The sequence below is a fragment of the Coregonus clupeaformis genome, chromosome 4 (genome assembly GCF_020615455.1).
Source record: "Coregonus clupeaformis isolate EN_2021a chromosome 4, ASM2061545v1, whole genome shotgun sequence".
Classification (NCBI taxonomy): Eukaryota; Metazoa; Chordata; class Actinopteri; order Salmoniformes; family Salmonidae; genus Coregonus; species Coregonus clupeaformis.
The window spans coordinates 24029747-24056308 of record NC_059195.1 but is presented as its reverse complement, the minus strand read 5'-3'; the positions used below and the strand labels follow the sequence as shown (position 1 = coordinate 24056308).

Sequence of the window (26562 nt, the reverse complement as noted above, 5' to 3'; positions counted from 1 at the left end):
TTGACAAGTTGAATCAGGTGTACTTGTCCGAGGCTACAATAAAAATGTGTACGCTTAGGGGTAATCGAAGACTGGAGTTAGGAACCACTGGCTTAGTGTAAGACCTCATTTGAATATTTCCCAGGGTACCTTGCCTTTTTGAGTGAATTGTAGAGTTACCAGCCATGTCTGTATTTGTTAGTGACAGAGACATTGTTGTTGCATTCATCCATTTTTTTTGTCAAATGGACTTCACCAAATGAGATCCTAAGTGAATGTTATCGTAAAAAAAAATAATAATAATATATATATATATATATATATAATGCAACACGATACCAAACGTGTTTCATAAGGCCTTATTTTGAAGGCATAGTTTTACTCTAATACAGGAGCCTGAACCTTATACACAGTACTTTGAACCAAAACCACTCTTTGGTGTAACATAACCCCAGTGTTGGTGTTAATGACCATAGTTGAACCAAACACACGCCCATCATTGTCATATTTCCTAGCATGCGCCACTGCAGGTAGATTTTTTTTATAATTGTTTTTGCATGTATATTGTTTGAATGATTTATCTTACGCTACACAAAGATAAATAACATACCTTTTTCCAAACTAGATTTTTTTGCATCCGTTACTGAAATGGTTGCTCCAGTTTGAATGGCTTACATAGTCTCCCCGCAATGTTCCAAACACTGGCAGTCATTCTGAATACAATTTGAAGGTGAATGAAAATGTTGGCTATTCTAACTCTGGTTGTCTTCCAATACGGATTACACATCACCTTGCAAGCTAGCATAATGTGACTTACAGGTATGGTTGCAAACTCTACTTGCAAGCTTGATATGGCCTGTAAACAAACTGTGAGTGTCAGGCCACTGTATTAGGGTTACAGTAGGCCTCAAAATAAGGCATTTTGGGAAATGTAATTTATTGTCATAAGTTTAATGATAATTATCACCTAAGAACTAGTGAAAGCCATTACATTTAAGATAAATTAATTCAACAACCACATCTCTGGCACTAAAAATGCAGTCATGGGTGGTAACTCCACAATTCACGCGAAAAGGCAAGACACATTGGGAAATTATGTTGGCGGCATGGCTTAGTGGGGGCGTGGCTTTCAGTTAGTTATTTTTGGCCACCCGTGAGTGGAAGTGTTTTACCAGTTTATGTGGTCTATGGTAGAGTAATATTGTTACCATTAACAAGGAACAAATGGATTTGTCATTGTGGTGGTATTATATAGATGTAACTTGATTGAATGCATTTGCATTTCTGATTTGATTATCTTATGTTGGATCAGATACTTATTATTTTAGTTGTTTACTATTTTGAATTCTAACTAAATTGATTAAGATTATTATTTTGATGTGGGAAAAAACGAATAAAATGACCTATAACTAAAGCTACAAATTAAGTGTTTGTTCCCCTTTAGGAACAAATCGCAGCTTTTTTTCTAAGAGTGTAATACAGTGGCCTGAAACTCCTGAGTGGCGCAGCGGTCTAAGGCACTGCATCTCAGTGCTTGAGTTGTCACTACAGACCCCCTGGTTCGATTCCAGGCTGTATCACAACCGGCCGTGATTGGGAGTCCCATAGGGCAGCGCGCAATTGGCCCAGCGTAGTCCGGGTTTGACCGGTGTAGGCCGTCATTGTAAATAAGAATTTGTTCTTAACTGACTTGCCTAGTTAAATAAAGGTTAAATAAAAAAATTTAAAAACATCAGGCCTGCAAGTCACATTAATTTCTATTGGGGATGGGGATATCCGACATTTGGAAATTCTTTATCACCCCCAACCTGCATTCAGAATTGACTGCAAATGTTGGGAAGACTAAGATATGAGACTACCTAAAGCATCTAAACTGGAACAACCATTTCAGTAATGGGTGCAATATGTCCAAGTAGCATATTGGATTAGTTTAGAAAATGCATGTAATTTATATTTGAGAAGCATAAAATTAATTATGCAATCAACGTACAGTACATGCAGAAACATAGATATTGAAACAAACAATTATTTAAAATGTTAAGGGTCCTGAACAGTCATTCTGAAAAGTACTTCTTCCTCTCATGGCTAACTACCAGGAAGTTTGAAAAGACAGGCTGTGGGTGGGGAGTTTATATTTATGAGCTCAGCTTGACTGACAGCTCTTTGAAATGCCTATGTCAAGCAGTGAGCAGTGTTGCAGTAATATAATCTCAAACAAATTTGGTGATACACAAAGCTACTCAAACATTTAAATCGCATCAATGATATACAGAGCATTCAGAACGTATTCAGACCCATTCCCTTTTTCAAAATGTTGCCTTATTCTAAAATGGAGTAAATTATATTTTTTTCCTCATCAATCTACGTCTGGAGGAAACCTGGCACCATCCCTACGGTGAAGCATGGTGGTGGCAGCATCATGATGTGGGGATGTTTTTCAGTGGCAGGGACTGGGAGACTAGTCAGGATCGATGGAAAGATGAACGGAGCAAAGTACAGAGAGATCCTTGATGAAAACCTGCTCCAGAGTGCTCAAGACCTCAGCAGCACCTTCCAACAGGACAACGAGCCTAAGCACACAGCCAAGACAAAGCAGGAGTGGCTTCGGGACAAGTCTCTGAATGTCCTTGAGTGGCCCAGCCAGAGCCCGGACTTGAACCAGATCGAACATCTCTGGAAAGACCTGAAAATAGCTGTGCAGCAACGCTCCCCATCCAACCTGACAGGGCTTGAGAGGATCTGCAGAGAAGAATGGGAGAAACTCCCCAAATACAGGTGTGCCAAGCTTGTAAAGTCATAGCCAAGAAGAATCGAGGCTGTAATCGCTGCCAAAGGTGTTTCAACAAAGTACTGAGTAAAGGGTCTGAATACTTATGTAAATGTAATATTTCAGTTTTTAAAAAAAATATGAATTTGCAAAAATGTCTATTAACCTGTTTTGACTTTGTCATTATGGGATGTTGTGTGTAGATTGATGAGGGAAAAAAACAATGTAATTAATTTTAGAATGAGGCTGAAACGTAACAAAATGTGGAAAAAGTCAAGGGGTCTGAATACTTTCCGAATGCCCTGTATATACAGTACCAGTCAAAAGTTTGGACACACCTACTCATTCAAGGGTTTTTCTTTATTTTTACTATTTTCTACATTGTAGAATAATAGTGAAGACATCACAACTATGAAATAACACATATGGAATCATGTAGTAACCAAAAAAGTGTTAAACAAATCAAAATATATGTTATATTTGAGATTCTTCAAATAGCCACCCTTTGCCTTGATGATAGCTTTGCACACTCTTGGCATTCTTTCAACCAACTTCACGAGGTAGTCACCTGGAATGCATTTCAATTAACAGGTGTGCCTTAAAAGTTAATTTGTGGAATTTCTTTCCTTCTTAATGCGTTTGAGCCAATCAGTTGTGTTGTGACATGGTAGGGGTGGTATACAGAAGATAGCCCTATTTGGTAAAATACCATATTATAGGTCTTCCGAGTGGCGCAGTGGTCTAAGGCTGTGTCACTAGAGATCCTGGTTCGTATCCAGGCTCTGTCGTAGCCGGCCGCGACTGGGAGACCCATGGGGTGGCGCACAATTGGCCCAGAGTCGTCCAGGGTATGGGAGGGAATGGCCGGCAGGGATGTAGCTCAGTTGGTAGAGCATGGCGTTTTTAATGCCAGGGTTGTGGGTTCGATTCCCACGGGGGGGCAGTATGAAAAAAATTATAATGTATGCACTCACTACCTGTAAGTCGCTCTGGATAAGAGCGTCTGCTAAATGACTAAAATGTAAATGTAAATGTAATGGCAAGAACAGCTCAAATAAGCAAAGAGAAACGACAGTCCATCAATACTTTAAGACATGAAGGTCAGTCAATCCGGAAAATTTCAAGAACTTTGAACGTTTCTTCAAGTGCAGTCGCAAAAAACATCAAGCGCTATGATGAAACTGTCTCTCATGAGGACCACCACAGGAAAGGAAGACCCAGAGTTACCTCTGGTGCAGAGGATAAGTTCATTAGAGTTAACTGCACCTCAGATTACAGCCCAAATAAATGCTTCACAGAGTTCAAGTAACAGACACATCTCAACATCAACTGTTCAGAGGAGACTGTGTGAATCAGGCCTTCATGGTCGAATTGCTGCAAAGAAACCACTACTAAAGGACACCAATAAGAAGAAGAGACTTGCTTGGGCCAAGAAACACGAGCTATGGACATTAGACTGGTGGAAATCTGTCCTTTGGTCTGATGAGTCCAAATTTGAGATTTTGTGTTCCAACTGCTGTGTCTTTGTGAGACGCAGAGTAGGATGATCTCTGCATGTGTGGTTCCCACTCTGAAGCATGGAGGAGGAGGTGTGATGGTGTGGGGGTGCTTTGCTGGTGACACTGTCAGTGATTTATTTAGAATTCAAGGCACACTTAACCAGCATGGCTACCACAGCATTCTGCAGCGATACACCATCCCATCTGGTTTGTGCTTAGTGGGACTATCATTTGTGTTCAACAGGACACAGGCTGTGTAAGGGCTATTTGACCAAGAAGGAGAGTGATGGAGTGCTGCATCAGATGACCTGGCCTCCACAATCACCCGACCTCAACCCATTTGAGATGGTTTGGGATGAGTTGGACCGCAGAGTGAAGGAAAAGCAGCCAACAAGTGCTCAGCATATGTGGGAACTCCTTCAAGACTGTTGGAAAAGCATTCCTCATGAAGCTGGTTGAGAGAATGCCAAGAGTGTGCAAAGCTGTCATCAAGGCATAGGGAGGCTACTTTGAAGAATCTCAAATATAAAATATATTTTGATTTGTTTAACACTTTTTTGGTTACTACATGATTCCATATGTGTTATTTCATAGTATTCTACAATGTAGAAAATAGTAAAAATAAAGAAAAACCCTTGAAGGAGGAAGTGTGTCCAAACTTTTGATTGGTACTGTATATATTTGTTCGTAATCTTCCATTCGGGTTGTCTCTTGTGATGCCCTTCACAGCAGCAATGATGGATGTGTTGACTTGACAACTGCGTCTGAGTTTTGAACGACCACCCCCCCTTTTGTTCCATGCTGGCTGAAGACCTAGCTAGCCAGTAACTAGCTAACAACAGACATAGATGAAAGGGGAAACATATAAGTATCTTTGCCATAGATGAATAGGGTTAATTTTTTATTACATTTGCTGACACCCTACAGTCACATTTTGACACCAATAGAAAAGCTATCTAGCTATATAAGGCACGCCCCTCTGCAAACACGCCTTCTCCGATGTTGGTTACAAGGCAGTACTTATTTAAATTAGGTAAGAGAATATCATGTTACCATTGGTGTATTAAAATGAGAGTTAAGGTGATGTCACCCTGTTCCCTTAATGATGAATCCAAGTGTTTGACATTGGGGAGGGGACCAGTAACTTTATGATCAAACTTTATCAATGTAGAAGGAACAGTGATTTTTTTCATAGTCTGATCCAGTTTCCTTCAAATATCATCCAATTTCATGAAAAAATTATTTTTTAATGAACAATTCCCACTTTTATGAAATACATATTGTATTGTGTTAAATAATGTAATTTTAATGAGAACATAGTCGCTCAGGATCTTACTTGGTGAAGTCCATAGGGCTGAACATGGATGAAGGCAACAACCATGTCTCTGTCACTAAGAAATATAGTTCATGGGTGGTAACTCTACAATTCACCCGAAAGGCACTCTGGGAAATAAGGCTTTACATTTACATTTTAGTCATTTAGCAGACGCTCTTATCCAGAGCGACATACAGTTAGTGAGTGCATACATTTCCATACTGGCCCCCCATGGGAAACGAACCCAGAACCCTAGTGTTGCAAGCGCCATGCTCTACCAACTGAGCTACAGGGGACTACACCATTACACCATGTGTCAAACTCATTCCACGGAGGGCCGAGTGTCTGCGGGTTTTCGCTCCTCCCTTGTACTTGGTTGATGAATTAAGGTCACTAATTAGTAAGGAACTCCCCTCACCTGGTTGTCTAGGTCTTAAAAAAACAAAAATCAGCAGACACTAGGCCCTCATGGGGTGTCTATAACGTTCCACACTTTCAGTGTTAATTTAACACTGGAGAATTTGCTGTGTAGCACTTCTCCAGGTGTTCAAAGCATTTTACACTGTATGCGAGAAACTCACCTCATTCACTACCAATAAGTAGCCCCCACCTAAGGCTCTCTAGACCTTAGTCATGCAGTCACACACTGTTCCATGCTTGTGGCAAGGCATTGTCGTCATCTTAATGTGCCAACAAGGACAAAGAAAAACCGAATTACTCAGCGACGCCCCCGGCTCATTTCATAGGTTTACAGCTATGTGGCTACAGAGGGCCATATCTCATTACCCCTGCTGGGTCAGGCCATTATGTCTCACATAATGGCCTGACCCCACTGCAGCGCCAGTGGATGTAGGGAGAAGAGCATTTTATGTTTTGTAATAGTGTTGAATGAAAACGTAGACATGAACATAAAAACAGCAGCTCTTTGCTGTATTCTTTGACAGTCTCTCTCTGGTCATGGTTTTAAAAGTCATGAAATCTCATGTAGGCTAGTATCAAACTTTGCTGTGGCCGGGGTCGTGGAAGCTGTGGGCATGCAGATTTGAGCCATCCAATTGGCCAACGCAGTAGGCACACTCGATTTAGCCACAGATCTCCCAGTCCGCCAGGTAGGCAGAGTTTGTCTTTTCAGACAAATTAAATGGTTAAAAATGGGAACACTGCCTTCCCGGTGTGCAGGGCTTCTGAATCAAGTGCACCTACCACCAACAGCGCAACACGAAGGAATGCGATCGCGATCGATCGGTTGGTGACCACTGGCTTAGAAGAATGGGGGCTGGCAAGATTGTGGGGGAGCCCTCTTTAGATAATGACTCTAACTGTAGTGTAGAGCTCTGATTTAATTTCACTTGCTCCTAGAAATATCCAATACACATTTATTCAGTTCTGCCAATTTAGGCCCGTAATCACTATAGCCGCATTGTGTGGAAGTCTCGTCAAAGCTTATCCTGCCAACTGTGAACAACCATAACCTTTTTGACATTGCTCCATAAATTATATATAAATCTATTTACATTTGTGTGGCAACATCTCCGAGAAGCCTCTGCAGACGAGTGGGCATCTGTGGTCAATGTGATTATGGGAGTGCCAACGTGTCAGAGGGTCTCTGCGTCAAGGCTTAACCCTGTTTTATTTCTAGCTTGTAAAACTCTTAATACCTCTTTTACAGGCAGGGGTATCAAGTTAGTCCTGATGAAGTCACAGTCCTGTTATGGGATTCATTGGAGAATGAGTACCTCCATCTAGTGGCAAATGGCTTTTAATACATCTGTAAGGGAATACAATGGCCCTGATTTGAAAACTCTTAAAATACCTTCCTTCCTGCCTCCCTCACTTCCTCGTGGATCTGTCACCTCTGTAATGTTGTAAGCAAGCTTTCCACAACATTGCTTTCACCAGTTATGTCATGTCAGATCAATGGTTACTTCAAGGATGGGAGGAGGGAAGGATGTATTGTAAGAGTATTAGAATCGAGCCTTAGTGTATTGGAAATCTCCTTTACCTGAAATAGTCCAGTGAAAATGTCATGTTGTAAAACAACCATATCCTTGAAAGACAGAGGGTCATATTATTATTCCGATGGGTCACCAGTAATTCACCACCAAAACACAGATCGCTTTTTCCACCTTAGATGCCTTTCGGGTGAATCACTGTTTTAAATTATTCAGCGGGCTGGATTTTAATCTTTCATCACTCAAACATGAAAAGAAAAGTCTCTGCTCTCTATTTGTTGTGTTACTGTTAAGGTCAATGTCATTCTGGTTTTTACGCGGTCAGGTAAAGCATTGTCCCGAAATTTAAAAGGACATGATATTTGGTGATAAAGTGATAAACAGTAGTATATTTGAACAGCAAACTAATTATTCACAACATATTTGGGGATGACACTGGCACAGTTATTAGAATGGTCTCAGACAGACTCTTCTAGACTTCTATTAATCTGGTAGAAGACAGAGAGGCTGCGAGACTGGATTAGTACAAACACTGCTTTAACAGCGTATGATTTTACATACTGTATTCATGACCTCTTCATTTTTGGGGTGTTTCACCCGATGATGGACAGCCACTTAACTGAAATATTTTAATTAAGCGCCTTCATCAATAAACAGCATGTCATAGCCATGAAGTGTCAGGATATTACAGTTTTTTTCTATTGCTAACAAGCATTGTTCAATACTGCGGATACATGTGCAAAACGCTAAATACCGTTATCGCAACAACATTATGTGGCAACCTGTGGATCATTTGTCATTGCTTTGACACAAAATGCATTCAATGACAACATCTTTCAAATTACATAAATACTTGTCTCACAAAAACACATTTACCAACAAAACTCTATGTATCTACAGACCATTTTGCAAATGTTAAGATACTCTTATCAAAACTGTTAAACTCAAGTTCAAAAGCTACTGAAAATTGAATTAGACTGCAATTTTTTTACCTTGCTATAATAAAAGCAAAATAGAAATTCTAAAATAAAAATAAAATAATAATAATAACTCTTAATTATTCACAGCTGATTTTCATTCTACATTATGTAACTGAAGACCTACTGAGGTGTTTTCAATTTTTATGTCATTTGGACAATATGCTATGCATATTTATAGTGTGTATACACTTTTTGTTTGTATAACAGTACTGGAATTATTTATGTTTGTGTATATTGGAATTACTCTGCAAAAAGCAAAATACAGTAATTTGCCAAAATACAGTCAATTGTATTGAAGCATATTGCAGCCTTTCTGCTTTATTTCTTTACATATCTTGCAGGACATTCTATACAGTACAGATTTGCCACTCTTCTTTTGTAAAAATGACTGTTGGTTCATCTAAAAAAAATATGATATTAAAGACAAATTGACACATTTTCAAGTGGTAGCTGTTTTTAGAGTTTTGTAGGTCATGATACTATGAATGACAAAGTGTGCATGTCGTGAGAGACTGTTGGCTTTCATTTGGTAGAAAGATTTGCTTTTGAGACATGTAGGATGTGCATTGCCAAGTTGCATGTTGTTTTGATAACTGTATTTAGAGTTTTGCACATATTGAACAATGCTTGTTAGCAATCGAAAACAACTGTAAGTGACTTTTATCTACGGGGGCTTGGCCCTGGCCTAGTCATTTCAGCAGGGGGATATGTCCTATAGATGGGGTGAAAACAAATCAATCACCCAACCCTCTGGATTATGTTTATGTGGCACACATCCAGGTCCGTTGTTCAAGGGAAGTTGCTGAGGACTCCACAAGTGCAAACTTTGGAAAGATACTGTATGTGAACAAATTATGTTTTAATTGTTTAATTAACAGTTATTGGTATCTGGACCCCTACAAATCAGCTGGGCTAGACAATCTGGACCCTTGCTTTCTAAAATTAGCCCCCGAAATTGTCGCAACCCCTATTACTAGCCTGTTCAACCTCTCTTTCGTATCGTCTGAGATCCCCAGAGATTGGAAAGCTGCCGCGATCATCCCCCTCTTCAAAGGGGGTGACGCTCTAGATTCAAACTGTTACAGACCTACAGTTGAAGTCGGAAGTTTACATACACTTAGGTTGGAGTCATTAAAACTCGTTTTTCAACCACTCCACACATTTCTTGTTAACAAACTATAGTTTTGGCAAGTCGTTTAGGACATCTACTTTGTGCATGACACAAGTAATTTTTCCAACAATTGTTTATAGGCAGATTATTTCACTTATATTTCACTGTATCACAATTCCAGTGGTTCAGAAGTTTACATACACTAAGTTGACTGTGCCTTTAAACAGCTTGGAAAATTCCAGAAAATGATGTCATGGCTTTAAAAGCTTCTGATAGGCTAATTGACATAATTTGAGTCAATTGGAGGTGTACCTGTGGATGTATTTCAAGGCCTACCTTCAAACTCAGTGCCTCTTTGCTTGACATCATCGGAAAATCTAAAGAAATCAGCCAAGACGTTAGAATAAAACTGAAGACGTTCACAAGTCTGGTTCATCCTTGGGAGCAATTTCCAAACGCCTGAAGGTACCACGTTAATCTGTACAAACAATAGTACGCAAGTATAAACACCATGGGACCACGCAGCCGTCAAACTGCTCAGGAAGGAGACGCGTTCTGTCTCCTAGAGATGAATGTAATTTGGTGCAAAAAGTGCAAATCAATCGCAGAACAACAGCTAAGGACCTCGTGAAGATGCTGGAGGAAACAGGTACAAAAGTATCTATATCCACTGTAAAACGAGTCCTATATCGACATAACCTGAAAGGCCGCTCAGCAAGGAAGAAGCCACTGCTCCAAAACCGCAATAAAAAAAACTGACTACGGTTTGCAGCTGCATATTGGGACAAAGATTATACTTTTTGGAGAAATGTCCTCTGGTCTGATGAAACAAAAATATAACTGTTTGGCCATAATGACCATCATTATGTTTGGAGGAAAAAGGGGGTCTTGCAAGCTGAAGAACACCATCCCAACCATGAAGCACGGGGGTGGCAGCATCATGCTGTGGGGGTGCTTTGCTGCAGGAGGGACTGGGTGCACTTCACAAAATAGATGGCATCATGAGGAAGAAAAATTATGTGGATATATTGAAGCAACATCCAAAGACATCAGTCAGGAAGTTCAAGCTTGGTCGCAAATGGACAATGACCCCAAGCATACTTCCAAAGTTGTGGCAAAATGGCTGAAGGACAACAAAGTCAAGGTATTGGAGTGGCCATCACAAAGCCCTGACCTTAATCCTATAGAAAATGTGTGGGCAGAACTGAAAAAGCGTGTGCGAGTAAGGAGGCCTACAAACCTGACTCAGTTACACCAGCTCTGTCAGGAGAAATTCACCCAACTTATTGTGGGAAGTCGAAACGTTTGACCCAAGTTAAACAATTTAAAGGCAATGCTACCAAATACTAATTGAGTGTATGTAAGCTTCTGACCCACTGGGTATGTGATGAAATAAATAAAAGCTGAAATAAATCATTCTCTCTACTATTATTTTGACATTTCACATTCTTAAAATAAAGTGGTGATCCTAACTGACCTAAGACAAGGAGTTTTTACTAGGATTAAATGTCAGGCATTGTGAAAAACTGAGTTTAAATGTGTTTGGCTAAGGTGTATGTAAACTTCCGACTTCAACTGTATATCCATCCTGCCCTGCCTTTTGAAAGTATTTGAAAGCCAAGTTAACAAACAGATCACCGACCATTTCGAATCCCACCGTACCATCTCCGCTGTGCAATCTGTTTTCCGAGCTGGTCATGGGTGCACCTCAGCCACGCTCAAGGCCCTAAACGATATTATAACCGCGATCGATAAAAGACAGTACTGTGCAGCCGTCTTCATCGACCTGGCCAAGGCTTTCGACTCTGTCAATCACCACATTCCTATTGGCAGACTAAATAGCCTTGGTTTCTCAAATGACTGCCTCGCCTGGTTCACCAACTACTTCTCAGATAGAGTTCAATGTGTCAAATCTGAGGGCCTGTTGTCTGGACCTCTGGCAGTCTCTATGGGGGTGCCACAGGGTTCAATTCTCAGGCCAACTCTATTCTCTGTGTATATCAATGATGTCGCTCTTGCTGCTGGTGACTCTCAGATCCACCTCTACGCAGACGACACCATTTTGAAAACATCTGGCCCTTCATTGGACACTGTGTTAACAAACCTCCAAACGAGGTTCAATGCCATACAACACTCCTTCAGTAGCCTCCAACTGCTCTTAAACACTAGTAAAACTAAATACATGCTCTTCAATCGAACGCTGCTGGCACCCGCCCGCCCGACTAGAATCACTACTCTCGGCGGGTCTGACTTAGAATATGTGGACAACTACAAATACCTAGGTGTCTGGTTAGACCGTAAACTCTCCTTCCAGACTCACATTAAGCATCTCCAATCCAAAGTTAAATCTAGATTCGGCTTCCTATTTCGCAACAAAGCCTCCTTCACTCATGCTGCCAAACATGCCCTCATAAAACGGACTATCCTACCGATCCTTGACTTCGGCGATGTCATTTACAAAATAGCCTCCAACACTCTACTCAGCAAATTGGATGTAGTCTATCACAGTGCCATCCATTTTGTCACCAAAGCCCCATATACTACCCACCACTGTGACCTGTACGCTCTCGTTGGCTGGCCCTCAATGCATATTCGTCGCCAAACCCACTGGATCTATAAATCACTGCTAGGCAAATCCCCGCCTTATCTTAGCACATTGGTCACCATAGCAACACCCACCCGTAGTATGCGCTCCAGCAGGTATATCTCACTGGTCATCCCCAAAGCCAACACCTCCTTTGGCCTCCATTCCTTCCAGTTCTCTGCTGCCAATGACTGGAACGAACTGCAAACATCTCTGAAGCTGGAGACTCTTATCTCCCTCACTAACTTTAAGCATCAGTTGTCAGAGCAGCTTACCGATCACTGCACCTGTACACAGCCCATCTGTAATTATCCCACCCAACTACCTCATCCCCATATTGTTATTTATTTTGCTCATTTGCACCCCAGTATCTCTATTTGCCCATCATCTTCTGCATATCTATCACTCCAGTGTTAATACTAAATTGTAATTATTTTGCACTATGGCCTATTTATTGCCTTACCTCCATAACTTACTACATTTGCACACACTGTATATAGATTTTCTATTGTGTTTTTCTATTGTGTTTTTGACTGTACGTTTTGTTTATCCCACAACTCTGTGTTGTTGTTTTTATCGCACTGCTTTGCTTTATCTTGGCCAGGTCACAGTTGTAAATGAGAACTTGTTCTCAACTGGCTTACCTGGTTAAATAAAGGTGAAATTGAATGTTGGCAGCCTTATTTGACGCTTTTGAGAGAAAACAGTGAAATGTGCAAGCCCTTCAAAGGTTCTAGGACATCTAGCAAATGCAATGGAATTTGAGTTCACCTGTCAAATAATTTGATAACAGACATGTGGTTCTGGGAAAGGGTTTGAAAATACAAAAATAGAAGTTCACACTAAATAAAAATACTGCAGACAGAACTCCTCCTGCCGACCTGGTTTGCTCACCGTGACAGGGTGGCTATTTGAAGAATCTCAAATATAAAATATATTTTGATTTGTTTAACACTTTTTTGGTTACTACATGATTCCATATGTGCTATTTCATAGTTTTTATGTCTTCACTATTATTCTACAATGTAGAAAATAGTAACAAATAAAGAAAAACCCTTGAATGACTAGGTGTTCCACAACCTTTGACCGGTAGTGTACATTTTTCTAAATTAATCCAGTCTGTAAGTGGTTGGACTTATTTCACATTATTTAGATGTTTTAGGTAGTCTAATTTATTAACCTTTCCTACTCTGGCAATCATTCTAACTGCATATTGCAGGTCATTAAAAGTTCAACTTGTTGGATATCTTAACTCTGTCTGGATTCCAATAGGAGTTATGTAACACTTATGGTAAAAAAGAAGCAATATAAATATTTATGATAAAATATTTATCTAGTGAATACTACAGGACTGAAAGCCATCGAATGCAACACCCATTTCTTTGTCACTAGCAAACACAGTCATGGGTGGTACTGGTACCGCTAGAATACACTGGAGAGGCACCCTGGGAAATATATATGCAAATAAGGCTTTATACCCTACAGTGCTAAAACAACACCCAAAAACGAGTTACTGTAACACCACAAGTGTTAATTCCCTAACACTGAGGAAGTGTAACAACATCAGCCCTAATAAAGTGTTCATTTAAGTCAGAATTTGCAACACCCACAGTGTTAGGGACCCAACACTAAACTAACACTGTGGTGTTAGTTTATCAACACTTTGAAAAATGTTAGTTTATTTTGGTGGGTCACATATACACACTAAGAAAGTGTTACATTTAACACTTTGGCTGTTAAAATTCCAAATGCAAATGTGCTGTGTATACCTGCCCTGATGAAAAGGATGAGATCCATAATCTATCTGCTCAGTTCTTATCACATGCTTCATCGACTAGAGCATTTGACTATGGCTCCAGGAAGATTCTCAACTCAACATCTCTGCGCCTCCTTCCTTACATTTCTCCTCAATGTAATGTGGTTCCTTTTTCTTACCTCCACTTTCCCCTCTTTCGCTCTCTCTCTCTCTCTCGTTCTTTTTCTGTCTCTCCACATCTATTTTACATCTATCTATTTATGACTAACTGTGTCAGCAGCCCACACTATCTTCCTCCATGCCTAAGTATGTCTTCTCCCTCTCTCTACCCCCTCTCTCTTCCTTTCTCCATCTGTTCAGTCACTCTCTCTAGCACTCCAGTCTTAGTGCCACCTCTTTTCTTCTATTATTCACAATTTGCCTGGAAATCAATTGACTGGGTTCCAATGGTCCTTAATGTAGATTGTATTTTACTTCAGTGAACAGGATGTCTCAGTAGCCCATTCCCCATACTGCACTTTTTCACATTTCCCAGCTATCATCTTTTCAAATGACCCAGTAGCTAGTACCTAGTTCTCCCCTTTTCAGTATCTCAATAAAGGTATCTCTCTCTGCCCTCTGCCCTCTCCATCTCTCTCTCTGTCCATCTCCCTCCATCTCTCTCCAGCTGACAAGAGTCCCTGTCACCTGGAGGAGGCTCCGGGGCCGTGCCGAGGTCTGGTAACGCGCTACTTCTTTGACAGCCAGAGCCAGGAGTGCAAGCACTTCTACTACGGAGGCTGCTTCGGCAACGCCAATAACTTCAAGAGTATGAAAGAGTGCCAGGCCAGGTGCCAGAACCCAGGTAGGGCATCAGCATCGAAAACTGCCCTTCAAAACAATGGATTACACCCAAGTAGTCTAAAAGGGACCAACCAATCATATGGTTTGCAAGAAAGATTTGATCAGTGAGGCTAATCAATATTTTTAAATTGAAGGAAAAAGGTTTGGACTTATGGCCCTAGAAGCACTGTCAAGGCTTTGTTTAATAGAAATGTGCTAGGGGAGTATATTACTTCTCCAAAGTGCATTTATGTCATTTTTGTGATGCCTGGGCTCTTAGGCAGTCATACCTCTTTAAATGACAAAATACCCACTTATTTTATGCACTGCAAATTAGGAGATAATTAATTTTAATGTAGTTGCCCAGTCGATATTGCACTACCTTGCAAATTATCTTGTTGATGGATTTTTTTCCAACCATGAAGTCATGCCTCACCTTAATTTTGCATTTAGATTGTATTTTTGGCCTTTTGGGCATATTTAATTATTTTAGACATAGGTCCAATTTTGAATTAAATTAAATTAATCTAAATGGACAAACAATGTAAAAAACTATATTGACGACAACTCAAAGATAATTACATTTTCATTCTGTATCAGAATCCTTAATCCATCTGTATTGGGCTCAAAATTATTTTTCTCTTTAATAATCCTGAATCCATAAGTGTAATAAGTTCTGTATACCGTATGTCATATTACAATACTTCCTTGGTGAACAGGTTTTAACAATAGAGTAGTACACTGTTTGTATTATGTTACATTTCTATTACATGCTGTAACTTATTATGTAAGTAAACTCTAACCATGCTTTGGTTTCATGGCAGAAAACGCCAATGTGGCCCATAAATTGGATGTGACCCCTAAATTGGAGGTCACCATCGCAGAACCCACTAGTAAACCTAATGGACAGCCTCTCAAAGTAACTGGTAAGACAACAATGTTTATGTATTTTGAGTTCATGTTTGTATCATCTTTATTTCTTAAACAAATGATAGCTCTAGGAATTGATTAAAGAAGTCAATTAATTGTGCAGTAGCACCAAAGATATTTCAGGCAGGCCTAATCTGATTTAACAAAATGGATGTCTATAAACATAACTATATATTGATCTAATGTTTCAATAACCAGACAGAAAGTAATTGTTTCATTTGTGCATTATTTTTGCATGTAGGCCTACGTCATGATACTGTACATAGCGTCAGTATATTAAACTGTTTGCCCAATAAGCTTTTTATTTTCCCAGCATGCCTGTCTGCCCTTCTGTCAGCCCTTCTGATTGGCAGGGTCAGGAAAGTGGGGTTGTGGGGTCTCTGAAGACTATGAACCACTATGTGGAAGGGCTGATATCCTGTCAGCTGTGTTTTAGAGAATTCTGAGGGAGGATGGAAAAGGCTGAGGGAAAAGTTTTATAGAGATAGTAGAAATGACAACACCATGTACCCTTGTGGATCTGTATTGCTACAGTATATATATATTGTGTCATGGTGAGTTGATATTAACTCCCTCTAAGTTAACTACAGTATCACAACTTCTAATACTGGTAAAAGGCTGAATAAATGCATGCTCCACTCTCATATTGAAAGCTGAATATTTCCTATTTTTCAGGTGAATTTGCTTTAAGCACCTCACACATGCAGCAGAATCATCAACACCAGGCCACAGGTTAGTACTGTAACCCAGGAATGCAGTCAATTCTCATGTGTACTATTGCACACATACCATGATGCAACTGCAATAGCTAGGTAACATTTACATTTTAGTCATTTAGCAGACGCTCTTATCCAGAGCGACTTACATTTAGTGCATACATTATTTTTTTTATTTTTTTCATACTGGCCCCCTGTGGGAATCAAACCCACAAACCCTGGCATTGCAAATGCCATGCTCTACCAACTGAGCTACATCCCTGCCGGCCATTCCCTCCCCTACCTGGACGACACTGGGCCAATTGTGCGCCGCCCCATGGGTCTCCCGGTCGCGGCCGGCTACGACAGAGCCTGGATTCGAACCAGGATCTCTAGTGTCACAGCCTTAGACCACTGCGCCACTCGGGAGACATTCATTTTACATGCGCCATTTCAGAAGCAGTTGGGTAAACGAACAACTTATAAAGGCAGCAAATCGCCCACCATACCTCCTCCCACCTCCTTCTTCCATGTAACACTGATTCACTGCTATTAAAATGGGAGTGTATGGTGTATGAGGAGTGTGTAAGTACTCATAGACCACCACTGTCAGATACAGAGGTCACAACACAGTACAAAGGGGCACAGGGAGTCTGCCATCACTCAGTCACAGACAAGTAGTTATGTTTTATGTTACAAAATTCCACCCAGTTCACTGAATTCAGGAAAGGAGTGTTTCTGTATACATGTTTGTCATTCCAGTGAAGTGATATAGGATACCTACAGTACTCCCCTAACCCAAGGCTGACATCTTGTGGATTTTCCACAGTTTGACTCTTGAGGTAGTAAAAACAAGGTTTCCTTTGTTGTGATACATTTCAAAAGTAAAAGACAAAGTAGTAGAATCCAGTACCCACTGGGCACAGATGTCAATTCCACGTTAGTTCAGCATAATTTCATTGAAATGGTGTGGAAATAACGTTGTTTCAACCAGTGTGTGCCCAGTGGGTAGTCACTTTTACAGTAGGTTTCCATTAACCTCACTTTTATAAAGGTAAAATAAAAAAATGCTTTTATTAAAGTATGTTCTATCAGAGCTGCATTGCAGATGTAGCCTACACACTTTCTTTAGTGTTATAAAATGTGTCTGTGGTACTATGGAGTGGAGTCATTGTTGTACATACATTTCAGCTTATAATTGCCTCTGTGTAATTCTTTCAGACTTCAGTCCTCCAGAGTTCTGCCTCAGTCCCATTGACAAGGGCATGACATGTGACGGAGAGGAGAGAAGAACGGGGAGGAGATATGTGTACAACCCCAAGACAAAGAGATGTCATTGGTTGCGCAACAGTGGCTGTGGGAGCAACAAGAACCACTTTGTCCTCAAGAGACACTGCATGAAGATGTGTATGAAGCCGAGTAAGATCCAAGTTAACCGTTATCTCCAACACCGGTCCTATAGAGCTACTGGGTGTGCAGGCTTTTGTTCCAGCCCAGCATTAACACACCTGATTCAAATGATCAACCTCCAGACTGAAGACCATGATTAGTTGATTATTTGAAACAGGTGTGTAAGTGCCACACTTTTGTTCCACTCTTGGATCTTTCATTTAAAAATCAAGTGTGTTTTTGCTAAATAGCATTTACCTTAAGGATGCAATGTTTATTTATTGACTAGTGCCATAGAGAAGTGTTAAAAGATTACAAATTGCCATTTGTGTTGTGCCATTTTCAGATCCCACTCACAAAAGGAAGGCCATCAGGATAAAGAAGAACACCAACATCTTATTTCAAACTGTCTAAATCAAGGCCTATATAATTCTTACACTACTTTATAATTACACTTTATTTATATTATTCTTATTTGACTGTGGTATCATGTTGTAGTCTTACAGCAATTGTATAAAAGGCTTGTTTTGGCCTATTGTGTAATTTTGTATTGCTTATTTTAACCTTTTAACTCTTTGTACGAGGAGTTGTTTTGTAATATCACAATTGTATACTTTTTTTCACTGTCACATACTAAATACCAGTATATCATTGTAATTTCTTTCCTGAGTACACCAGACAAGTTTGTTCTATTGACAAATGATTAACATTAAGGAACCCAATAGCACAGCACTGCACATAAAATATCATTACTATAAAGCACAATCTGTGTCAATTACATTATCAGTGTAATTATTTCATCCCAGGTTAAGATAATTCCTTCATGTGAGTAATGTCTTACCATGGAAAAAATGTTTTTAACACAGTTGGAAAGAACATATATAATCAACCAATTGAAGCCTAAATAAAATGTTTCATAGTCATCAACATTGCATTTGTGGATATTTTCATTCTGTTCAAAGTCCCGTTTTATATTGTAAAATGGGGCGGCAGGTAGCTTAGTGGTTAAGAGCGTTGTGCCAGTAACCAAAAGGTTGCTGGTTCTAATCCCTGAGCCGACTAGATGAAAAATCTGTCGATGTGCCCTTGAGCAAGGCACTTCACCCTAATTGCTCCTGTAAGTTGCTCTGGATAAGAGCGTCTGCTAAATGACTAAAATGTCAAATGTATGCTATTGGAATTTACTCCGCTGATAAGTCTGTTATTCAGACACAGGGGGCCAGTGTTGTATTATCAATACAGGCTAACATTTCCATATGGTAGCCGCTATCCAGGATCCTTAACCATAACCCTTGCCTTAAAGGGCATGAACAGTAAAAATCATGTTTTTCATAATATTTGGATAAAACCAGATAAAAGTATGATGACCAAAATATGAACAACCTGCATGGAACAAAAGGGAGGGACTGGTCGTTCAAAACTTAGACGCAGTTGTCAAGTCAACACATCTGTCAGTGCTTCTGAAAACCACGTCACAAGAGACCTACCAAACGGGAGATGTATACAAAAAAGATCATCATAATTTCATCTGGTTTCCTTTAAATATCATCCAATTTCATGAAAAACATGACCGTTAATAGTTGAGCTAAAACCACGCCCATCATTATATTTCCCAGCATGCTCTATTGCAGGTTGATTTTAAGAATTGTTTCAATATCTATGTTTTTGCATGTGCATTGATTGATAAATTAATCTTACGGTTATGAAATATAAATGATATACAGTTGAAGTCGGAAGTTTACATACACCTTAGCCAAATATATTTAAACTTGTTTTTTCACAATTCCTGACATCTAATCCTAGTAAAAATTCCCTGTCTTGGGTCAGTTAGGATCACCACTTTATTTTAAGAATGTGAAATGTCAGAATAATAGTAGAGAGAATTATTTATTTCAGCTTTTATTTATTTCATCACATACCCAGTGGGTCAGAAGTTTACATACACTCAATTAGTATTTGGTAGCATTGCCTTTAAATTGTTTAACTTGGGTCAAACGTTTTGGGTAGCCTTCCACAAGCTTCCCTCAATAAGTTGGGTGAATTTTGGCCCATTCCTCCTGACAGAGCTGGTGTAACTGAGTCAGGTTTGTAGGCCTCCTTGCTCGCAAACGCTTTTTCAGTTCCGCCCACAAATATTCTATAGGATTGAGGTCAGAGCTTTGTGATGGCCACTCCAATACCTTGACTTTGTTGTCCTTAAGCCATTTTGCCACAACTTTGGAAGTATGCTTGGGGTCATTGTCCATTTGGAAGACCCATTTGCGACCAAGCTTTAACTTCCTGACTGATGTCTTGAGATGTTGCTTCAATATATCTGCATAATTTTCCTTCCTCATGATGCCATCTATTTTGTGAAGTGCACCAGTCCCTCCTGCAGCAAAGCACCCCCACAGCATGATGCTGCCACCCCCGTGCTTCACGGTTGGGATGGTGTTCTAAGGCTTGCAATCGTCCCCCTTTTCCTCCAAACATAACGATGGTAATTATGGCCAAACTGTTCAATTTTAGTTTCATCAGACCAGAGGACATTTCTCCAAAAAGTACGATCTTTGTCCCCATGTGCAGTTGCAAACCGTAGTCTGGCTTTTTTACGGCGGTTTTGGAGCAGTGGTTTCTTCCTTGCTGAGCGGCCTTTCAGGTTATGTCGATATAGGACTCGTTTTACTGTGGATATAGATACTTTTGTACCTGTTTCCACCAGCATCTTCACAAGGTCCTTTGCTGTTGTTCTGGGATTTATTTGCACTTTTCGCACCAAAGTATGTTCATCTCTAGGAGACAGAACGCGTCTCCTTCCTGAGCGGTATGATGGCTGCGTGGTCCCATGGTGTTTATACTTGCGTACTATTGTTTGTACAGATGAACGTGGGACCTTCAGGCGTTTGGAAATTGCTCCCAAGGATGAACCAGACTTACATTTACATTTTAGTCATTTAGCAGACGCTCTTATCCAGAGCGACTTACAGTTAGTGAACACATATATATATATTTTTTTATACTGGCCCCCCATGGGAATCGAACCCACAACCCTGGCGTTGCAAACGCCATGCTATATCAACTGAGCTACATCCCTGCCGGCCATTCCCTCCCCTACCCTGGACGACGCTGGGCCAATTGTGCACCGCCCATGAGTCTCCCGGTCGCGGCCGGCTGCGACAGAGCCTGGATTCGAACCAGGATCTCTAGTGGCACAGTTAGCACTGCGATGCAGTGCCTTAGACCACTGCGCCACTCAGGACTTGTGGAGGACTACATTTTTTTTCTGAGGTCTTGACTGATTTCTTTTGATTTTCCCATGATGTCAAGCAAAGAGGCACTGAGTTTGAAGGTAGGCCTTGAAATACATCCACAGGTACACCTCCAATTGACTCAAATGATGTCAATTAGCCTATCAGAAGCTTCTAAAGCCATGACATCATTTTCTGGAATTTTCCAAGCTGTTTAAAGGCACAGTCAACTTAGTGTATGTAAACTTCTGACCCACTGGAATTGTGATACAGTGAATTATAAGTGAAATCTGTCTGTAAACAATTGTTGGAAAAATTACTTGTGTCATGCGAGTTTTAATGACTCCAACCTAAGTGTATGTAAACTTCCGACTTCAACTGTAAATATGAATTGATTTAATACCTTGCTTTAAACTTTTTTACTTGAATGCCATTTGAATTATGTATGACTCATGCATAACCAAATAAAATGACCTAAATATTCAGAAGGTTGGATATCCCAACTCTGGCTGGATTTCAATAGGAATTACACCTCACTTTGCAAGCCAGCATAATATCACAGGTTCCGTGAATAACCCAACACAAGTTAGTTTAACCATAAATTGGGTTTTCAATTATGCTGGGTTGATCAAGCAGCTGGATCTTTTTTTAAAGGTCCTGAACAGTCATTCTGTTAACCCATAACATTTGTTTTGAATAAAAATGCTCAACATTTTTGAAAAATTACTTTTTCTCTCATGGCTTACTACCAGGAAATTTGAAAAGACAGGCTGAGTGGGCAGGGAGCTTATATTCATGAGCTCGACTTGACTGACAGCTCTTTTAAACGCCTTTGTCAAGCAACTTTGGTGATACACAAAAGCAACTCAAACATTAATTGCATCAATAATGGTATTTCTGTATTTATTTTGTATTCTTTACATGTAAAATGTTACATAAGTTAAAATGGAAAATAATAAACAATTCAAAACAATAAGCAATCAATTCAAATTAGGCAAACCAAATGGTAATCTAATCAAACAAAAACAATCAATCAAAAAAACGGAAGAATCGGTAGAATTAGTCTATCAGTCAGCGTCAGTCCACATTGTGTCTGTGTCTTTGTGTTGGGGGAGGGGAAGGGCTGGCAGTTGCTAGATGGAGGTGGCAGTTGTGGTTGGTCGGTGCTGTGTCCAGGGTTGGTGCTGGTATTGAGGCTGGAACTGGAAGTCGTGCTGGTGCGAAAACTGGGGGAAAAAACAGGAACTGGGGCTGGTGCAGGTGCTGGGTCTGTGGAGGGGAGGAAGGACAACCTGGGGAGCCAGCAGACACACAAGGGAGCCATGGACCCAGAGGTCAATGGTGGTTCTTCCCTGTGGCCTGCTTGCTCCAGGTGAAGATCTTTGGTCCCTCCTCAGCGCCTGGTCTGGTGCTGGGACTCGTGCTGGAAACAGGGTACTGGGAAGATGCTGGTGCTGTATGAGGGGGTGCTGGATGGGCTGGTGCTGGATGAGAAGCGATGCGGCGGCAAGGCTGGACGCACAAGAGCAGAGGACAGAGGTAACAAACAGGGCCTAGACCCGCCTGGCCACGGAACACTCACGAAACAGTTGGTAGGTGTGTTCCATGCGAGTGCATCCATGGGGGCAGTTCTCTGTACATACCTTGTGCAGTCAATGGATAGGTGGGAAGGGGAGGCAGCCATGGACCATTCTCCAAGTGCTGTCTTCCTGTGCTCTGTCTTATGGAGATATTGATAATTGGTTATTAGGGGGGGTCCGGGCCTGGGGTTGATCATTTCATTCCAGAGGAGGATAAGGGCCACTAGCGGGTGTTTGGTGTTGTTGGGTGGTTCCTGGCTGACCATGGGTCTTGACCTGCCTCCCCACTGACTGCCTGGTGGCCTCCTGAACTTTCTTGGTGGTGGGATGGTGGTCCTGAAAGGAGAAGGCGGTTCGGGGGGTTCGGGGGTCTCGACTGAGGCTGGCTGGTTTGCTGCTGTGCGGAATCAGGGGCCGGGAGGGCTAAGGGGGGTGGATCTGGGTCACTAAGGAGCAGGGGGGAGGAGACGGGCAGTAGGGGATGTATGGGAGGGGGATCAGGGGCAGTTGTTGGTGAGACGTGGGGATCAGGGACAGTGAGGGGCGGGCAGGAGCGATCAGGGGTAGTAATGGGTTGTGGGGGAGTGGTATGCTGAAGGGTCTTGGAGGGGGAGCCGGTTTCTCTGAGGGAATAGAGGTTTTTGGGAGTTGTGCTGTATGGTCAGGCGTAGTAAGGACCCTGGGGGATAGATCTGGACCCATAAGGGCTAGGGTGAGGGATCAGGGATTTGGAACTAGCTCCCCTCTGGCCCAGGGTTTGAAGGGGGTGGAGGTGGACAGGAAGGAGGTTCTGGTGGAGGCGCCAGCAGGGGTGGGGGCCGTTTCTTGAATGTCTTGGGTGGTGGGTTGAGTGGTGCCTTTCGCAAAGGTCTGGGTTTTGATGTTGTTGTCTGGTGGAGGGTTGGGATTTGGGTTATTGGGGTTGGGGTTGGTGGCCCTTGCCCTGCCGCCGTAGGAATTGGGGCAGGTTTTACAGAAGTGGCCCCCTTCCCCACATAGGTTGCAGGGTCATGTTTGGCCGCAGTTCCTGCACAGTTTGGGCATGCCGTAGCAGTGGACGGAGCCCCTGTTGTTCCCCAGCGTGATGGTACTGGGGAGATGTTAGACTCCGCCCACTCCTGTTGGGCCTTCGTCCAGGACCCTACTAGCCGTTGCCTTGAGGGTGGCAAATGGTGTAAACCAAACGTCTATGTCATACTCTTGGATGCTTTTGTTGTGGAATTGGACTGTAACTATATACTTTTGATTCTGTGTCTGAGAGTGTAATTACTGTGAACTTAAATGGGACCTTATCTTTACAATTTCTGTATTTTAATCTAAACTGTTCTAGTAACTGGGGGGTCTTGAAATTGGCTTCAAATTATTCCTGGCCCTGGGGGTTTCACCAGGCAGTTCAGATCAGACTGCACAAAGCCCATACCTCTCTGTAAAACTGCCCTGCTGAATTCCAGGTGGGTCATGGTTTCTGGTCTGGTGGTTGTTATTGCAGCTCAAGTTGCTTCAGCTGCTCCCCGGCGATTGGCGGCTCCGTCCTCGGCAGCCTCCCCGATGGGGATTAATGCCAGCCTCACCACGTTGTAGCGGCGCATCACTCTTGGGTTCATCCTGGTCATCTTGTTCAGGTTGGGTGGGGGGATTTGGAGAAGGAGGGTGTTTGTTCTGGTCTGGTCTGGTCTGGTCTGCTCCGCTCCGGTCCGGTCCTGCAGGGGGAGGAAGGACAAACCTCAGAGTGAGCAGACACACCTGGAAGCCTGTGACCTTTAGGTCAATGGAGGCACTCCCTTGTGGTCTGCTCACTCCAGGGGTAGGTTGGTGTCTTTGATCCTTCCTTCACGCCTCTGGTTCTTGTCATCATGCTGTCTGGTCTTCTTTCTCCTTCTGTTGGTCTGCTCTGGGTGGTTGGCGTCCTGCTGTTCCTGGTCTGGTCGGTGGTGGCCTGAGGAGGGCAGATGTAAAAAATGAAAGGCAGGGGAGGAGGGCTGCAGGCCAAGGGTAGAGGGAGTAAGGCTCGCCTCGGCAGTACTCTACTCACCTCGAGGCCTGCAGTGCATCGTTTCCTACACAGGCAGCTGGTCTGGTGCTGGTTTTGGATGCTGAGGGGGTCTGGGGTGGACCGTGGAGTCAGGTCAGGTCGCAGTCAAGCCACAATTACATTTCCGTCTTCCCCAATCCTTCCGGCGATTCCGGCCTTGTCCGCTGGACCAGTGAGACTGTGCCAGCCGTGGTCAGTATAGCTACTCTTTGGCCACCCGTGAGAGTAAATGTCATTCCTGTTGATCACGTTAAGTTTGTACAATGCAATGTTTAATTTCATTAGAATATTATTGCACATTACGTGTTCTAATACCAAAATATTTACATTATTATTTACATATTGCAACAAAGTGGGTACTATCACTTTGGGATTTGTGTAAGCTTTTAAGGAACTCATACACTTCTATACGGTTCATTAAAGCAACAAAAGTGTCAGTGTTCGACCCTAACAAGTGATAACAATTCAACAGAGATTAACCGGAATGAAATTTACTCTCACAGGTGACGAAAAAGTACTTATTGAAAGCCATGCCACTACTAAGCCAAGCCTCCAGTCTTCTGATCTGATCTGATCCGCTGGGTCATATCTCAATATCCCAGCATCAACAAATCAACCTTGCTCTTTTTACCAATGCCTGCAACCCAGTATTCTTTTGAGCGTAAGCCCTAAAAATAAGGCCTCATGAAATACATTGTAATGTGTTAAATATTAATGGCATCAAAAACATGGAAACCATGTGTTTGATGTATTTGATACCATTCCACCAATGCCGTTCAAGCCATTCCCACGAGCCTGTCCTCCCCAATTAAGGTGCCACCAACCTCCTGTGCTATACGGGTCCACACTTTCAGTGTTCATTTAACACGGGGGAATTTGCTGTGTAGCTAATGGCTGCAAGGGTCAGGGTTAGGTGTAACAAGCCTAAGGAGGTCTGGGTGCAGTGCTAGGAATGTGAATTATGGGCACACCAAGCCTGTTCCCCAGGACTACCATACCACTGTCACAACTGTGACTCTGATTGAGTGAACATGTCCAACATTCACTCACACACACACAAACATTCAGTTGTTTAGTTCAGATGTTGTTGTTTAGTTGTCAGACGTTATTGTTTAGTTGAAAATGGGCAGTTAATGGAGTGTAGAAATAATAAACATTTTATGATTTGTAATATTATATTATTATTTATTCCACACAAAATGTTAAACATGGCAATGTTGTTTTCATGTTCTCAATAAAGGCTTTCAATATGTTGTTATGTGTCTTTTTTTTTTTTTACTTTTAAATTTCACTCCAAGCCCTATTACAACTGACCTGTTTGTAAAATGTCACTCCTTGTATTTGAGACAAAGTCACACCTTGTCTGTTTGATTTAGAGATATAATACCTATATCAATTTGTAGAAGACCGATGTAAGTTGTTCATAACACATTTTGAATGTTGTAGCTCAAACAATCTCGGAGAAATTGACAAAAATGCAAAAAGTGTTACAACCATCCCCGGTATCCCCTATAGGCTACATATAGGCCAATATATTTCAATAATATTGAAATCAATTTCATGTTCATTCAATGTAATTTTATTTTGCTATTTGGCTACTGTAGCCTAATTCTTGCCTAAATATATTTCCTTATGTGTAGCCTAACATATGCGCCATGATATGCCAAATGTTGATTTAGTGCATTATTATAGGCTAAGCATTAGAATAAGCTGCCTGAATATTTGCAGCCAGAGGTGATAATATCTCTCTAGGAGCTGATCCGTCGTCAGTATTGTGGAATAATTATAATGGTAAAGTAAGATTTGGATGGAGAAAGCTGACCCGAGAGCAGCGCTGCCTTTCTTTCGATCCTATGAGTATCGACACATGCCTCAACGACGCACTTTTTAATTTCGATCGCTGTCGGGAAACCGGGCCCAACCAGTGAGACAACCAACCCGGTC

General features: G+C 41.5%; 1 protein-coding gene across 2 annotated transcripts in view; it reads left to right on the top strand.

Annotated features, from left to right (window-relative positions):
- The window catches only part of LOC121556407 (tissue factor pathway inhibitor), a 55494-nt gene extending 36786 nt beyond the window's left edge, over positions 1-18708 (top strand). For both annotated transcript variants that reach the window (XM_041870325.2, XM_041870317.2), the window contains exons 3-7: positions 14611-14787; positions 15590-15691; positions 16371-16427; positions 17612-17809; positions 18126-18708. In XM_041870325.2, coding sequence (XP_041726259.1) covers positions 14611-14787; positions 15590-15691; positions 16371-16427; positions 17612-17809; positions 18126-18193 — 602 coding nt within the window. In that variant the 3' untranslated portion in view covers positions 18194-18708. The remainder of the gene's footprint in view (positions 1-14610; positions 14788-15589; positions 15692-16370; positions 16428-17611; positions 17810-18125) is intronic.
- The last annotated feature ends 7854 nt before the right edge of the window (positions 18709-26562 follow it).